This window comes from Callospermophilus lateralis, chromosome 8 (assembly GCF_048772815.1).
Source record: "Callospermophilus lateralis isolate mCalLat2 chromosome 8, mCalLat2.hap1, whole genome shotgun sequence".
NCBI classification, from domain to species: Eukaryota; Metazoa; Chordata; class Mammalia; order Rodentia; family Sciuridae; genus Callospermophilus; species Callospermophilus lateralis.
Window position 1 is genome coordinate 120,226,097 of NC_135312.1, and position 17,454 is coordinate 120,243,550.

At 36.8% G+C, this 17,454-nt stretch overlaps 1 protein-coding gene across 1 annotated transcript in view; it reads right to left on the reverse strand.

Annotated features, from left to right (window-relative positions):
* Positions 1–17,454, reverse strand: part of Hhip (hedgehog interacting protein) — a 95,829-nt gene that overhangs the window by 412 nt on the left and 77,963 nt on the right. The window contains exon 12 of the mRNA XM_076864830.2: positions 7,416–7,564. Within this exon, the coding sequence (XP_076720945.1) occupies positions 7,416–7,564 (149 nt within the window). The remainder of the gene's footprint in view (positions 1–7,415; positions 7,565–17,454) is intronic.

The window sequence follows — 17,454 nt, forward strand, 5'->3', positions numbered from 1 at the left end:
GAGCAGCAGAGATCCTGAGAAACAATTTCAGTCCTCCACAGAACTGACTTCATTTAACACAAAGATTTCATCTTTTTCAGATCTCTGCTCCCCAGAGGCCTGCTGGGAGGCCACTGGCTGGAGCATCTCCAAAGAAACAAAAAGGTGAGGTCAGTTTTGAATTTCGGCTCCCTCAAACTCCTTCCCTCTGCTTGCAGAGGGCTTAGGGCATGTGCTTTGCTCCCTGATCACACCTTAAAGCCCACTTCTGGGGTCAGAGCAGTTGGCCAAGGAAGGACGTGCTAAGCAATCTTTTTAGGGTTACTATACAGCCCAGCATTTCCTCATTAAAGAATGGTTACTCCTGCAATATAGGTGACTTACTCCTAAAATAAGATGCAGACATACATTTGGCATATAAATTAATTGTCATTTACTGATAAGATAAATCTGGGGCGTGCAGCTATTATAGACAGATTCAAATTCCTTGAATACGTTTCTCTATACTTTGAAGGGCCAGGTCATTTTCACCTTTCTGAACACATTATTCAAAATCCAGGGGTCTGCAGTTGACACATGGAAAAGAAAAAAAGAAAATAAAGACAATTTCTCTTTAAATGTTTGAGAGATGAGTAAACCATGTGCATATACAAATCAAATTCCTGCTTGGGACAAAAATATCCTGAATAGATAACTTTAAAAAAGTTTTTTTTTTTTTTTTTTTTAAATCTTTAGATCTTAATTTGTGTGTGTGTGTGTGTGTGTGTGTGTGTGTTTGTAGATGTACCAGGGATTGAACTGAGGGGAACTCAACCACTCAGCCACTTCCCCAACCCTATTTTTTTTGTATTTTTTATTTAGAGACAGGGTCTCACTGAGTTGCTTAGTGCCTCAATTTTGCTGAGGTTGGCTTTGAACTCATAATCCTCCTACCTCAGCTTCCCAAGCCCCTGGGATTATAGGTGTGTGCCACTGTGCTCAGCCTAACCTTAAATTTTTTTATTAGTGCATTTGATCATACAAAATAATGGGTTTCATTGTAGTATATATATATATATATATACTACAATGAAATATATATATGTGTATATATATAAATACACACACACACACATATATATCATACTTTGGTCATATTTGTCATCCCCCCCCCCCCCCGCTTGCTTTTCTCTAATAGTCTCCCTGTGACAACTTTCATGTCAGATTCTATATCCGAGGGAAAATATCTAAGATTTGTCTTTCAGAGTCTGTCTGATTTCACTTAACCATATGATTTCTATTTTCATCCATTTTCCTACAAGTGATATGATTTCATCCTTCCTTACAGCTGAACAATGGGGAACAACATGAAATCATTTCCTCTAAAACCCATTTTCTTTATCAGCCTTCCGAGTTGCTGGGATTACAGGGGTGAACCATCCTGCCCAGCATGTCATTGGTATTGTGATGGAGATTGCATCCAATGTGTACATGGCTTTCAGCAATGTTGCCATTTTAACAATACTAATTCTGCTGATCCATGGAAATGGGAGGTGTTTTCATTTTCTAGTGTCTTCTTTAATTTCTTTCTTCAGTGTTCTGTAATTTTCACTGAATAGGTCTTTTACCCCTTGGTTAGATTTATTCATAGACATTTTAGTATTTTTAAAGCTATGGTGAATGGAAATATTTCTTTTTCAGCAGGTTTGTTATGAATTAGTGTACAGGAAAGTTGTTGATTTTCTTATATTGATTTTGTATCCTGCTAATTTGCTAATTTTATGGGCTCTAGGAGTCTTCCAGTGGAAACTTTGGGTCTTCTAAGCCTAAGATCATCTCTTCTGAAATAGGAATAATCCGATGACTCCTTTTCCTATTTCTATACCTTTTTACTGCTTTCTCTTGCCTAATTGCTCCAGCTAAACTTTCAAGGACTATACTGAATAGGGGTGTTGAGTGAGTTAACTTCTTTGTCTCAGTAATGACTTTATAGGAAATTATTTCATGTTTTTCCCCATTAAATATAATGTTGGCTTTAAGTTTGCCATATATAGCCTTTATTGTGTTGAGGTAAGATCCTTCTATATCTTTTTTCTTCAGGGATTTTATCATGAAACCATGTTGAATTTTGTAAAAGGCTTTTTCTTCATCTATTGGCATGATCATGTGATTCTTACCTGTGATTCTGTTTATGTGGTATTATTATGTTTATTGATTTGTTTATATTGAACTATCCTTCCATCTCTAGGATGAAACCATGGTGTATGACTTTTTTGATGTGCTGCTGAATTCAGTTTGAAAGTATTTTATTCAGAATTTTTGCATCTATGTTTATCAGGGATATTAGTTGGTAATTTTCTTCCCTCCCTCCCTCCCTTCCCTCTTTCTTTCCTTCCTTCCCTCCTTCCTCCCTTCCCCTCCCTCCCTTCCTTCCTTCCTTCCTTTTGTTTCTGTTGTTTTCTTATCTTGTTTTGGTATTAGAATGCTACTGCCTTAATGGTAGGAGTTTGAAAACATTCTTTTCCTTTCTATTTCATGGAATAGTTTGAGGAGCATTGGGGTTAGTTCTTCTTTAAAGGCCTTGTAAAATTAAGCAGTGAATTCCCACAGTTCTGGCTTCTATTTGTTGGGAGACTTTTCTTCCTGCTTCAGTCTCATTACTTGTTATTGATCTATTTAGGTTTTTCATAACCTCTTGGTATCAATTTTGGTAGATAATAGCTATCTAGAAATTTATTCATTTCTTCTAGATTTTCTAATTTATTGGAATATAAGTTTTCAAAATAGTCCTCAAGGATCCTTTGGATTTCAGTAATATCTGTTGTAAACATCCTCATTTTCATCTTTAATTTTGTTAATTAGGATCTTCTCTGTCTTTTTGGTTGGTTTGGCTAAGGGTTTACTGATCTTATTTATCTTTTCAAAAAACCAATTCTTTGTTTCCTTTATCCTTTGTATAGTTCTTTTGGTCTCTATTTCACTTAGTTAAGCTCTGATTTTTTAAAAAAAATTTTTGTTTGTTCTTTTTAGTTATAATGACAGTAGAATGCATTTTGATGTAATATACATACATGGAGTATAACTTCTGATTTTTATTATTACTTTCCTTCTATTGATTTTGGATTTGGTTTGTTCTTGATCTTCTAAAACCTTGAGATACATCATTAGGTTATTTGAGATCTTGTTTTGATTTTTTAATGTAGGCAGTCATAGTTATAAGCTTCTCTCATAGAACTGCCTTTTCAATATTCCACAGATTCAGGGTATATTGTGTTTCCATCTCCATTTGAGTCTAGGAATTTTTACATTTCCTCCCTGATATCTTCAATAACCCACTGGTCATAAAAAAGTGTATTGTTCAATCTCTATATGTTTGTATAGTTTCTGTGGTTTCTTTTGCTGTTGATTTCTAGTTTTATTACATTATGACTTAATAAGATCAAGAAGTTATTTCAATTTTTTTTGTATTTGTTAAGACTTGCCTTATGGTATGAGATATAACCTGTTTTGGAGAAAGTTCCATAACCTGCTAAAAGAATGTAAGAATGTGTCTTCTTCTGTTGGTTGATGTTTTTTTTTTTTTTTTCCTAAATGACCTATTTGTGAAAATGGGATATTGCAATCACCCACTATTATTGTATTGGGTCCTCTCTCTCCTTTTATGCTGGGTAGTGTTCATTTTATAAAATAAGGTGCACTGATGTTTGCTGCATATATATTTACAGTAATTACATATTCTTGGTGGATTGCTCCCTTCAGCACAATGTACTGGTCTTCTTTGTCTCTTCTGACTAATTTTGGTTTGAAGTCTGCTTTGCTGGGTATGAGCATAGCTACTCCTGCTTGCTTTCAGAACCCATTTGCATGGAATATTTTTATCCCCATTCTTTCATTTTCCATCTGTGTATATCGTTAATGGTAAGGTATGTTTTTGGCAGGCAGAACAAAACAAAACAGTTGTCTTGTATTCACCACTCTTTGTCTTTTAATAGGAGAATTGAGGCCATTTACATTCAGAGTTATTATTAAAACTTGTATTAATTCTTGACATTTTATTATTTTTCTAATGTTCGAGTCTTTCCTGAATCTCATATGCTTATCTCCTCTTCTAGTGAGATTTATTCTTTCCTGTGCTCTTGTGGTTCTGTTTATCTTCCTCTTCTGTTCCTGAGATTCCTTTAAATTATCCTCTGCAATTCTTGGTTAGTGATCATAAATGCCTTTAGTTTATGCTTATCTTGGAAGTTTTTTATTTCTTCCTCCATTCTGAAGGGTAGGTTTGCTGGATATAGTAACCTGGACTGGCAATAATTTTCTTTCAAGACTTAAAAAACAAAATTCCATGCCCTCCTGGCCCTTAAGAGTTTCTGTTGAGAAACCTGCTGTTATTCTGGTGGGTTTGGTTTTAAAAGTGACTTGTTGCTTCTCTCCTACAATTTCCTTTTAATATTCTTTCTTTGTTCTGAATTTTTGGCATTTTCACTGCAATATGTTATGGAGAGGTTCTTTTTTGATCATATCTATTTAGGGTTCTAAGTACTGCCAATACTCTAGTATCCATCTAAATACTCAAGTATCCATCTCATCCTCAGAATTTGGGAAATTTTCTGCTATTATTTCATGGAATAGGTTTTCTATGCCATTAGCTGGTATCTGGTATCTCTACTCTTTTCTGAAGACCTGAGAGTCTTAAGTGAGTTGTCCCAGAGATCTGCATTTTCTGTTTATCGTTACTTATATTTTTCTTTACAACTGTCTGAATCTTCCAATTCATTCACCTTTTCTTCAAGCCCTGAAATTCTGTCGTCTGCTTGCTCTAGTGTATTGTTTGGGCTTTCCACTGATTTTTTTTTAAACTTGGCTTATTAAGATTTCATTTCTAAGATTTATGTTTGGTTCTTTTCAAAATTTCTATCTCTTCATTGAATTTTTCAACTGTATCTTATAGTGTCTACATTAACTCAACCAATTATTTTCTGTGTTATTTTGGAATTCATTGATCTTGTTTTTAAACCATTCTATCTATTATTTATCTGGCATTTCATCCTCTTCAATATCTTTGGAGTCAGTTGGTACTGAGTTATGAACTTTAGGAGATGTCATGTTGCCATGTTCTTTCATATTTCTTATATTTCTATGTTGAGATTTGTTTATCTGTTGGGTTGGATTTCTCTTCCACTTTTATGTGAAGTCTTTTTAGGTCACAGTTTTCTCTCTCTCTTTTTTTTTTAATTTTTTTTTAGTTGACTTAGTTGAACACAATGCCTTTATTTTAATGTGGTGCTAAGGACTGAACTCAGGGCCTTGCACATGGTAGGTAAGCGCTCTACTGCTGAACCACAACCCCAGTCCCCACAGTCTTCTCTTGATGATGGGTCTTGGTATAATGGATTGTTGTGAAGTGTTGGATATATTTCTATATGGGTTTCATAGTACAGTTTATTTGATAATACTTTGGTGGTAACTAGTCCACTTTGACACGATATGTACTGTGTGTAAGCCTGAGGATCCTTCTTTCTCTGTAAGTCTCACAAGAATGGGATCTTTTTGTAGATCAAGCAATTGTGTTGTAGACAGTGGAAGTTATGGCGACACCCTCTGTGATTGCTCCTCTGGTCTTTCCAACACTGTTTATCCAGAAAGGACATGGGGCAATCTATGCTGAAGCCCCCCAAAGTTATGAAGCCCCTTTGAGTTATTTCCCTCTGCTATTGCTTAGGGGTGAATGTCCAGAAATGGGTCTTCAGGGCCACTTGGTACCTACTTGGGGCCAGTGATACCTACTTGGGGCCGGAGGTTGACTGGGGATTTTTATCTTCCTTCTTTTTTTTTCTTTCTTTTTCTTTTTTCTTCTTTTTTTGTTGCTGGGGATTGAACTGAGGGCCTTGTGCATGCAAGACAAGCACGCTACCAATTGAGCTATATCCCAAGTCCTTTGTCTCCCTTCTGAATGATTACTTTTATAAAATAATTTTGACTTATCTTACATTTTAAAACTAAATAGTGGCAAGATTAAAATTCTTCACTGAAATAAAACTTCATATTGACTTAAAGAATTCCTATATTCATTTATATCACATATTATTGTTAATATTTATTAAGCCACGCATAATGCCACCAGCATTCAAAATAATTTGTTCGCCCTTAGTTAAAACATGTCACTAGAAGGTACTCAATAAATATCTATTAACTGAATACTTGAGGTGACATAAGAAATTAGACAAAATGTAAAGTAAAAATTATTACACAATGAATTCTATGTAAAAGAAATGGAGTTAGTACTGTCAGTACTGTTAATCAAAGGAAGCTGAAGGATGATAGATTATCAGATATATGAATATTATTATACTTGGACACTGATTCTACAAAAAGGGAGACAGAGTGGGTCAATAAAATGAAAGCACTCTTCTTAGATAATGGAATTATGCAATTTCTATTGAGTTTTAATTAGGAGAGTTCTTTCCTAGGTATGCAATCATAGTACTAATCAGTCACATAATGTTATTTATGTTGCAAATTACTTTGGCAATTTAAGCTTAAAATTTATATTGTATGTGTAGCTTTAAATATTGGCTATTTTTGTTAGACAATATATTAAATAGACAAGTTATGGTTATACTTTTGAAACAAATACATCTTTAGAAAGCACAATAAAGAGCACATATGTATAAGAATACTATTAAATATTATTTTGGGGCTTTGCTTTTCATCAGCAAGACGTACTTTTATGGCAGAGGTCAAAATCTTTTCTAAGTAATATGTATATGCTGGTTGTCGAATATACATTTTTAACATCTATATCTTAAACTCTACATTTTTTAATTTATCCAATTTTCCTACTTCACGCCCAGTAGAACTTAAACTTTGCACAAAATTGAGGAAATCTTATGTTAAAGGATAGAATAACCCTGAATAAATCTCCCTTGCTTTTTCTGAGCAGCTGCACACCTAGTCAAGGGTTCCCAAGGGAGTGGCAAACAGAATTAAAAATCTCATAATATGTCCCCAGATAATTGCGTTTTCCCTTTTTATTTAGTAACACTCACTGAAAAACCCTGTTTCGAGTTGGTGTGGCAAGAAAGTGAGCAGTAAAGCCAGGGAGGGCATTTATGGGGTGTCTGGAAAATGCTAGCACATGGTAGGGCTCGCGTGGAGCTCGGGACCCAGGGCTGAGCACCAGTAGAGATGACCTGGTTGGGCTGTTTTAATTTTTTTACTTTCTGAAGGGACTCAAGTCATTTAAAGTTTTCTCCTGTTTGTAATGAGCTTACCCACGTGAATAGTTTACATTAAGGAAATGGAAAAGATTTCATGTATAAGTTCGGAAGCCAGTAGACATTCACAGTATTGTATTATGAACCCTAGATGGTTCTGGAAGGAATAGCTCATGCCGAGTTCTTGAGAACCTAAGGATAATCCCATTCCCCAGTCTTTCTTATGACAACAAAAATACTAACCGATTCTGCAAAAGTCCCCCTCCCAGCCTGGACTGCAGCAGCAGGTCCCCGTGGGGGTGCAGTAGCCGTTGCGACAGAGCCGGGAGCACTCTGAGTTCAGGGTCTGCGCAGGTTGTATGGAGGCTCTGCATTCCGCGGGCATTACAGGTCTGTACAAAAGACAAGAGTTGACACTGTATTTTGGTTGAAAATCAGTATCGGGGTGAAATCTAATGGTTTTGTAGTTTAATCTACATAGCACGTAAGACCTTTCTTTTTTAAGTGACTCAGTCAACCTGCAACTTTGGAAGAATGGAAAAAATACATACCAGTGAGGAAACAAAATAATCAGTCCCGAACCCAAGTGAACATATGGAACATTCTAGAAACTTTATCACAATCAATTCATTGATGAAAATGTAAATTTAATTATAACGGCATTTTATATTTGGTAGCTAGAATTTCTAGTGATTGCAATTTGAAAAATAAAATGTATTTATTTTTTTAAACTTTCCTACCCAGATCTAAAAAAAAGTTTAGGGATAGTACCTGAGATATTATATTTAGGGAGAGTACAATTTCTCTTGCTTTTGGTCTGCTCAGCAATATTACAGGGCTGCAGGCATTCATCAAAATGAACACTTGCAGCCTAAATGGCTTAGGAATCTATATTTGGTTTCACTTTACATTTCTTCTGAGATTATTTTTTTTGAAAGGTTGCCATAATATTTATGTATGTGTGTCACTGGGTCAAAGTTCAAACTCTGCAACGCGAAAGGCCTACATATAAAATGGAGAATTTTTTTTTTATGTACATATGCACTGAAATAAAATCATTTTATTTTAATATGTGTAAAATAATTAGATTTTATCCTGTTATGGAGAAAATGGAAACATCTCATTCGCCATGTAAAAAGTCATGGTTTTTGTTTTCATTGTTCTACAACTGCCGTTATTTATAGAGGAAACCAAGAGCTTCCAAAAGATTTTCATGGTTCCTCTGTTTTCGTAACGTTCTTACTCAGTCTGAGTCAGGCCAGCCTCTGGGTCACAACTGCTCATCACCTAACCTTGGGGGAAAACGTGGCACTTTCAGTGGTGCTGGGGGCCCGAGTGTGGTCTGCAGGCTCTTTCAGTTCAGGCTGTAAAGGGATGTCATCACCATCAAGTCACTGCATTGGGGTGGCCAAAGCAGGTCCTTTAAAGGACTTATTTTCTTTTAGTGGTGCTAAGGATCAACCCAAGGCCTCCTGCATAGGAGGCAAGTGTTTTGCCACTGAGCAATACCCCCAATCCAGCTGGGGTCCTTAAGAACCAAAGAAGGTGATCGTTATAGATCAGATCACCACCAGAGGTAAATTACAGAGCTTCCTGAGATAAGCAAATAATTAAGCCCTGGAGAGTGTTTTCTTGAAACTGGTTACCTTGTTATGTCCCTATAGCAATGGAAACAGTGATAATAATTTGGGATTTGACCTCAGGCTTTTTCTACAATGACTCAAAACCATATATATTAAAAGCCAAAATACAAAACATGTACAGCAACGTCTCTAGTTCCTCTTCCCATTAAAGTTCTACTCTGTCGAAGTCCTGTGTTTGCAACCAACATAGCAATTCAGAAAACGCTCATGAATCTAGTCAGCCTCTTATTTAAATCTGGAAATGGTCGATGCACATGAAAGGACCTTGAGGAGTTCCATAAACGGAACATATTTCCATTCAGAAAGCATTCAATGTTTTCTGTGTTTCCCCAAAGAGTCTTTTTGGGAGAAAGGAGGGATAGGATAGGGAAGAGAAAATGTTAAACAGTTATACCAAGAAAAGTAAGGACACTATCTTTCCTGCCTTCTTGTTGTTAAGGACCCCAAATTGGCTCTATTTCTGTCCCATAAAATTCTTATTTCGCTTGTGAGATGATGGTGGCATTTCTGGCCACCCGAAAGGCAATTTTTCAGATCTTTGAATCCCAGGCTAGGATCATTTATGACGTGGCATTCAGTAAATGGGGACTGTTCTGATCTTAGCAGTCACTGATAGTGTACAACTCTGTGTATCTAATTTCTATTCATTATCACTTGTTCACTTTCCTTATGACTCATTTAAGAAAAGATAAGCCGGAAGTAGAGTTACTAACAAAGATATTACAAGTTGTGGGTGACGCAAGATTTTCAGGCACACAGCTTACACACTGTGCACAAGATAGTTTAGACCTGAGCAGATAACTCTGAAGAGAGGACATGCTTTAGATAAGGAATGTAGGCAGATTCAGTATAACAGCAATAACTAGAGGTGAAGTGTCCAAGGGACACTGATTACTGTGCAGAGGGGAGATGAATGAGAACATGATAGGATAGTTCTTTAGGATAGAGCAGTTCTTTAGGGTAGAGCAGGGTAGGGTAGAGTATATCACTCTTGTTGGCCTACTGACCAAGCATTCACCTACATGGAAACCCAGATTATGGAGGAAATTCTGAATTATTTTTTTTCCTCAAGATTTATTAAATGTCTATCTGCACATACAGCTATTTCATACTTGGGCTTCTTTATTTCCAGTTGTGTAGGACTGGAGGGCGTCATGTATAAACATTTGAATTCCCTCAAGGTTTTTTATTTTATTTTTATTTATTTATTTTTTTTGCATTACAATTCTTATTACACTTTTATACCACAATTTATCATATCTCTGATTGTATATAAGGTATGTTGACACCAAATTCACATCTTCATACATGTATTTTGCATAATGATGAAGGTCTCCCCCTTCCACCATCCATGCTATTCCCCTTCTCCCTCCTTTTCCCTCCCACCCCTCTTCCCTATCTAGAGGTAATCTTCCTCCCTTGCTCTCCCTCCCAACCCCATTTTGAGTCACCCACCTTATATCAGAGAAGGCATTCGGCATTTTTTTTGGAGGGGTGATTGGCTAACTTCACTTAGTTTTAATGTAAATACCTGAGAAAGTTATCTTCTTTTTTTTTTTTATAAAGTTGGTAACTAACATTCCTCACTTAGCATGTTAAATAACTCTTCTCCCTCTTTTTAAGACTGTTATTATACTGGGGCTCCCTTAGCATGAAATTTACATGAAAGATTTCCCATCTCTTAAAGAACTCTTTGTCTCATAAGGAATGAATTATTCTATCTCCCTTTCCCCTTCTCCCTTGAAGGGAAAGTCTTCTGTGGGAGAAGTTATATACTCCACTGTCTTCAGCTCCCGTGCTCTTCATGGGGATAAGACATCACAGGGCCTGTATCCTCATGGAGACATGGAGGGGAAGATGGATGGGTAACCGCAGAAGCTTGCTGTAGTGTGATCTTCGTTTTGATAACAGGTGCACCCAAAGTCTCATAGAAATACAGATGAGGATGGAATTGTTTTAGGATGGGGAGGAAAATGCCTCTATCTATAGTTTCAAATTGTAAGTAGTGGAAGAAGATACACCACTTTGGTGGTTGACACTAGAGTTAGGAAAATACTGCATAGATGGTCAATAAATGTTTATTAAATTGAATGTTTATAGTAGTAACTTTCTCAAATAAACTCTGTGAGAATAAATATTTCCTTTCTTCTCCTCATTTCCCCAGGACCAAGAAGAATATGTAGCCCTTGGAAAATGCTTAATTAAAATCTATTGAAGGAATGAATAAAATTAATAAGAATATGAAATTTTAAAAGGGTATTTGTTTCTTTTTTATGCTATTAGGTATTAGGAATATATAAAGAATTTAGAAGGATACCATTAAAATCTAATTGCTAGACTTTTGTATCATAAACCTAATACTAAAAACATTTGCTGTCTTTCTAGTGCCTAAATTAACTCAATTCTTATAAAATTCTTCTAAGACATAGCTAAATTTTAAACAATGCATTTTTATCCTAGTTATGATCCTAGTTAGTAAACAAAAGGTCAAAAAAATCAGGGTATGCTTGGCCTTAAGAGATAGGATTGTTTTCTAGACGAGAATTAAAGTCAATGCATTTACATTCATTTTTCATATTTGGCAAAGTCTGACAAAGACTGGTGACCCCCACCACTTCTCTCTACACAATGTTTGTTATGGTGACAGTCTCTCTTCCACTAAGAACATGCCCCCTTTACGTAAAATGAGGAGGTAAGAGAATGCAGCAGTTCAGGGGGATTTTGTTCCTAGAATCAGACCATCTTAAATATACATAAATACTACATGTTCAGACCTAATGGGATTGAATCAAAAATCTCCAGTATGAATCTGTGACAAATCAACTCATTTTCATACTTATTTTTATTAGATTGGAAAATTGGATGTTTAGTTTATATTTTAAAAGAATCATTTAAATAGTTGTTCTTTTAAGCAATTACTTTTTAAGCCTTTGGACTCTTAGCTCTCCTGAATAGAATCAGAAAGAGGTTTCGAAATAGAAACTTAGCCAAGAGGATGTTTAGGTTTGCAGTAAAGAAAATATTGAGCCCATTTGTTGACAGCTATCTCCACAGCCCTGGAACTTAATTTAAATCAGAAAAACATATTTCCTAATCTCACATGACGAATAATGAAACACTGAGGGCCTGGTGCAGAAAACAGCCCAACATTCCTTAATATATAAAGCATTGTTTTCAGAAATTGAAGACAGTTTTTTTAGAAACCTACTTTGGCTGGCTCTGTGTAGTGGTGCAAAGGTTTGGATACTTTCTTGAAACAGAGAAGTTGGGATGCTTCAGTAATTTAAAACACACATGGTATGTGATGACTTTTGTGAACAGGAAAGGCGAACAGTGAATGTCCCTGGGTAGTGGGATTATGGGTGGTTCTAATTGAATGACATTTAATAAATGGACAAGTAAATCAAGGGATGCAAAGTCCTTTATGAATGTGTGTGGAAGTGCTAGGATTCATCCCATCTGAGTAGGCCAGCACCTCAGAGTGAGCATGCAAAAATCTATTTTGTCTTTCACAAAAAGGAAATTTTTGTTAGGTGTCCAGATTTTAAATTCATTTTGTTGTAAAACAAGATCTATAGATTATGCATAATATGCATTCATAAATTCTGACTCGTTGGAGGTTTTAGGAGATGTAATAATTCTACAGCCTCTCTTAGCAATCTCTAGAGGTGGGAGTTGGGGGGAAACTTGATGTAAGAACTGACTACTTTGGTACTGGGGTACTGCTATATCTTCAGCATCCCCCACCCTTTAAAAAAAATTTTGAGGCAGAGTCTCATTAAGCTGCTTAGGGCCTATGTAAATTGCTGAGGCTGGCTTTGAACCTGTAGTCCTCCTGCCTCAGCCTCCTGAGTCACTGTGGACAAGCATGCACCACTGCACTCATTTTATTCTTTATCCATAGTCACACTGGGACACATGGAAAAGCGTTTCCTACGCCTGTAACACATATAAAACGATTTTCCTTCCATGCTTTTCCCCTTTCTCATGAGTTAGGAAAAAATCCGTAAGTCTACTATAGTCCCAGGTCAGCAGCATGAACATGACCAGGGAGTTTCTTAGAAATGCAGGATTTCAGACTCTACCCCAGAGCTACTGAGTTCAGTTCAGACCAGGCAGAGTTCAAGTCTGTCAGGTGATTCATATGCATGTTCAAGTTTGAGAGGCACTATTCTAAATCAAGATCATTTTCAGCCAGGAGCAACGAATGTGGCTATTAATTAGCGTGTTTAGGAGCTTCCAAGAACAGAATGCTCTGAGAACTTACAGTTGGGCGGGGTCTCTCCTCTGGACAGGGAGGCAGTCTTTCTCTGTCCCAGCAGATTCTCTGTGTAATGAATTTCCCTGCTGTAAGCAGTTTGGTACACAATGATCATCTGAACAACCCATTATTTTAAAAGCTAAGACTCAGCACTTTTACCTCAAAAAGAATAAAGAAGTGGAAAATGCCTTGTGATGGGACATTTTCCTGTTCCTGTTCCTTGAGGCAGTACACCAAGCACTGGATGATAACTGCTGTGTCATCTTTTAAATGCTCATCTTAGTGGCTTTCTCCAAGGTCAATACACAGAGTGATTCTCTCCCCTCATAACTGTCTTTAGTTTGCTCACTGAATCTTTTTCCTGGACACATCAACATTTTTCTTTTCTGTGTCAGTTTACTCACGAGGAAGAGAGTTCAGGATTTGGATGGATTTGACAGTATATTTTGTGACTGTATTTGGCCATTTGGTCATAGATTTTGAACGGAATTTGACATTCAAATTCATTTGGGGTGTTAGGAGGAATCTCATGCACTTATAAAACAACCATTTGATAGGTAGAAGAGGAGAGGAAAGGGAATCTATTTATTATAATCATGCAATTCTGATCCCACTGGGATGTCATGTCTGGATAAATGGTAATACAATTTTCCTAACAGTATTTTTCTTTTTGAAACATACCAAGGAATCAAATGCCATTTCTTTGACATTATATCATATGTTCGTTGCAGAAATACTGTTCTATATATTTCCAAGTGAGCCTGACATTAGAATAAAGGCAAAGAATACTTAAATTCAAGAATAGCTCTGAATTTATGTATAGTACATATCATATTAATTTTTTTTCACTTGTACTATATATTTCTGAAATTCTAAGTTAAGATGGAGAAAGTCAATGTTCTGTCTTACTTCTGGATAGGTCTAAAAATTTCTCTGTTTTGAAACACGCTGAAAAAAAACGGGGGCTGAGCCTCAGCTTTCTTCAGCTGACCAACTCTGTCTTCATTTTGTGGTTTTCTGAGGTTTAGGTCTCTTCCCTCACATGTCAGACTCACTCACTTCATCTGATCACTAAGCCTGTTGTCTGGCTGTAACACCCGGACACCTTGGACTGAGTTGGTGCTAAGTTCAAAGGAGACAGAAGTCCACACAGGTATGGCTGCGTAGTGTTAAAAAAATTACCAGGAATTTCACAAATACCTGTTTAATTCTGTTCTATGGTTAAAGATGCAACCAGACGAAAAGCAACTGCTGAAACCACTTAGATTTTTTAATAACTTCCGTGTTAATTCTATCTTCATGACAGAGGTCTGGCTTTGCCCTCCCCAAATTTAAAAGATCAGGAAATATAGAAGGGATCAAACAGCTTTCACACTGCAACTAGTCACAGACAGTACTGGAACTCTTTCCTGCCCTAATATTCTTCCCACTCACCTGGCCTTCTTACTTCAGGAAAAGATAACAAGGAACCCACATTTCAGACCCTATTAATCTCACTGTGCAATCATCATCACCTCAATATGCACATATCTGAAAAGGAATATATCCAACACTAAATTTATTAGCTTAACTCATTGTCTATAGTTCCAAGGAAAATAAGGATATGAAATGTTAATAAGATTTCTTAAAGGAAAAACCTGGGAGAAATGATAAACAAAATAATATTATCTACTGCTAGATAAAAAGACAAGGTCTAGTTTTTCAATTTCCCTTCGCTATTTGTTACATTATGTTTGCATAATGACATCCTAACTTCAGAGATTGGTCGACTACAACTATTAGTGGTAAATGTAAAATAATAGATGCTTCTACTTTAATTCAAAGCACACGTTCCTGAAAAATCTTTCACATAATAAGGTCTCATAGATTTCCTGATATATTTCCTGTTCTGGATAGGATTTGTGTCTTCCTAAATTCATGTCAAGGACTTAATTCCCAATGTGGTAGGAGGTGGGCCTTTGGGAGGTAACCAGGTTTTGGTGACTTCCTGAGGTTGGAGCCTCCCAAATGGGATTAGTGTCTTTGTCTAAAAAAGAGAACTTCCCACTCACTCTCCATGGTGTGATTCAGTGAGAAGGCTGCTGCCTACAAGCCAGGACAAGAACCTTCCCAGAAATCTGACCAAGCTGGTACCTGATGAGAAATCAATGTCTGTCTTTCAAGCCAGACAGGTATTTAGTTATAGCAGCCTAAGCTGGCTGTAAGACAAGGGTTTATGGGAAAATCCAGATCTGTGCGATGCTGTAAGTAAAGCATTAACAAAAACAAAAGTTAGTACCTTGGGAGATAATTTGGGCAACTCAGCAGCTCAGCAGTAGATGGAGGCTGCCTGGGGAGATTGAAAACAGGCGAAACAAAGTCCAGCATGGTGGCACAAGCCTGTAGTCTCAGCCACTCAACAGGCTAAGGCAGGAGGATCACAAATTTGAGGCCAGCCTCAACAACTTGGTAAGATCCTGCCTCAAAATTTTAAAATTTTATAAAGAGACTGGGGATTTAGCTCAGGAGTAGAGTGCTTACTTAGCATATCTGAGGCCCTGGGTCCAGTACTCATGGAAGGAAGGAAGAAAGGAAGAAAGGAAGGAAGGAAGGAAAGAAGGAAGGAAGGAAGGAAAGAAGGAAGGAAGGAAGAAAGGAAGTAAGTAAGGAAAGATAGAGGAAGGGAGGGGGAGGGGAAAAGAAAGGAAGGAAGAAAGAAGAAAAAAAAATTAGGCAAAACCAAGATGGTGATGGAAGAGGAGCTTCGAACTCAGCAAGAAGTACAACCCAGAGAGAGCCATGCTGGGCTGGGGATGCCTCTTTGGGGTGCAAAGACCAATAGACCACTTTAAAAAAAATTTTTTTTTAGTTATAGTTGGACACAATATCTTTATTTTATTTATTTACTTTTATTTGGTACTGAGGATCGAACCCAGGGCCTCGCCCATACTACATGAGCGCTCTACCACTGAGCCACCACCTCAGCCCAATATATAGCACTTTTTATATGATCACCGGCTATGAAGGTTATGCCTGAGCAATAGCTGGGCTCAGGATGTTCTCTTTTCCTTAACATTCTGGCTACACTTGCCTGTAAGCTACAGAGTTTTCATGTTGTGCAGAGACATGAAAAGCTACATGTGATTCATATATATGCCGCAGTCTGGCTGGGCACAAATCACGAGCCACTGAAGCAGGAACAAACTTTATTTCTGAACTCCACCAACACACTCCACACACGCTCCCCGGGAACTCTCCCGAACGCCACCCGGCTCCTCCAACAGGAAATCCCTCCTCAGGCACTTCCCCAACCAATGGGAACTCTCCGGGAATCCCCACGAGAACTCCAAAGTAGCGCTAGAACTCCAAAGTAGCAGGCCTAGGCGGACAGTAGGAGTCTAATATACACAGCTTAACATAACCATTATCATCTCAATGGCTTGCTGGCGTCACCTCTCAACCACTCCGTTCTGGCAAAAATGCCATGCTTCATTCAGACTCGGCTATGGCTCTCAGTGTATATATTCATACCGAACAGACATCACTCTCTTTCATATTTGAGATTAACAGTGTTAAAGAAAATATCACTGTAGCAGAACAGCGTGGGGCTTAGAGGCCAAATCATAGTGAGTTTCACCTACCTTAGAACCTTCTACCTCAGGCCATTCATTTGGCAATATATAATGTGTAAAGTTCTGGCACGGGGGTTTTTGTTTTTTGTTCTAAAGTGTTATTATCTCAAAAAATATTTTTTATGTTTTTGATAATACGTGCAATCTCCCAGCAGTAAAATGAGCTCCTGGGGGGATGGACCACGTTCTCATTTATGTTCTCCCTCCATAGCACATAACACTATCTTGAACACAGGATGCACATAAAAAATAAATGCAGACTCATTAAATCAGAAACCTTGCATTATATTTGCATTTGCTTTTATATGAGGAAAAAAACCTGAAAAATTAGGGTATAATCAAAAAGTCAATGCCATCGCTTCCTAATTATCCTTTTAACTTAAATGTTTAATTCATAAAACATGATTTATAAAAATGTTATAGTTCTAAATTTAAAAAAATCTGTAATTGGAAAAATAGGCATTTTTAATGTGCATGAAATATAATACCAGTGGGTTTTGTTCTAAATTTATCCATTTTTTTGAGACAAAATTAATTCAGTATAGTGACACTAATATTAGTAAGTAGAATAAATAGCACTTTGATTACAACATAATTCAAAAACTTAAAGAATGCGGTATTTTTCTTTTAGAAATCTCCTGAAAATAAAGTCTTATGTCTTTTCCTCCACCCAAGAGCAACAGATCTACCAGTGTTTATTTACTTATTATATGAAGGTACAAATTTAAAATATCATTAAATGCTTTAAAGGAAAATTAAAATTTGAA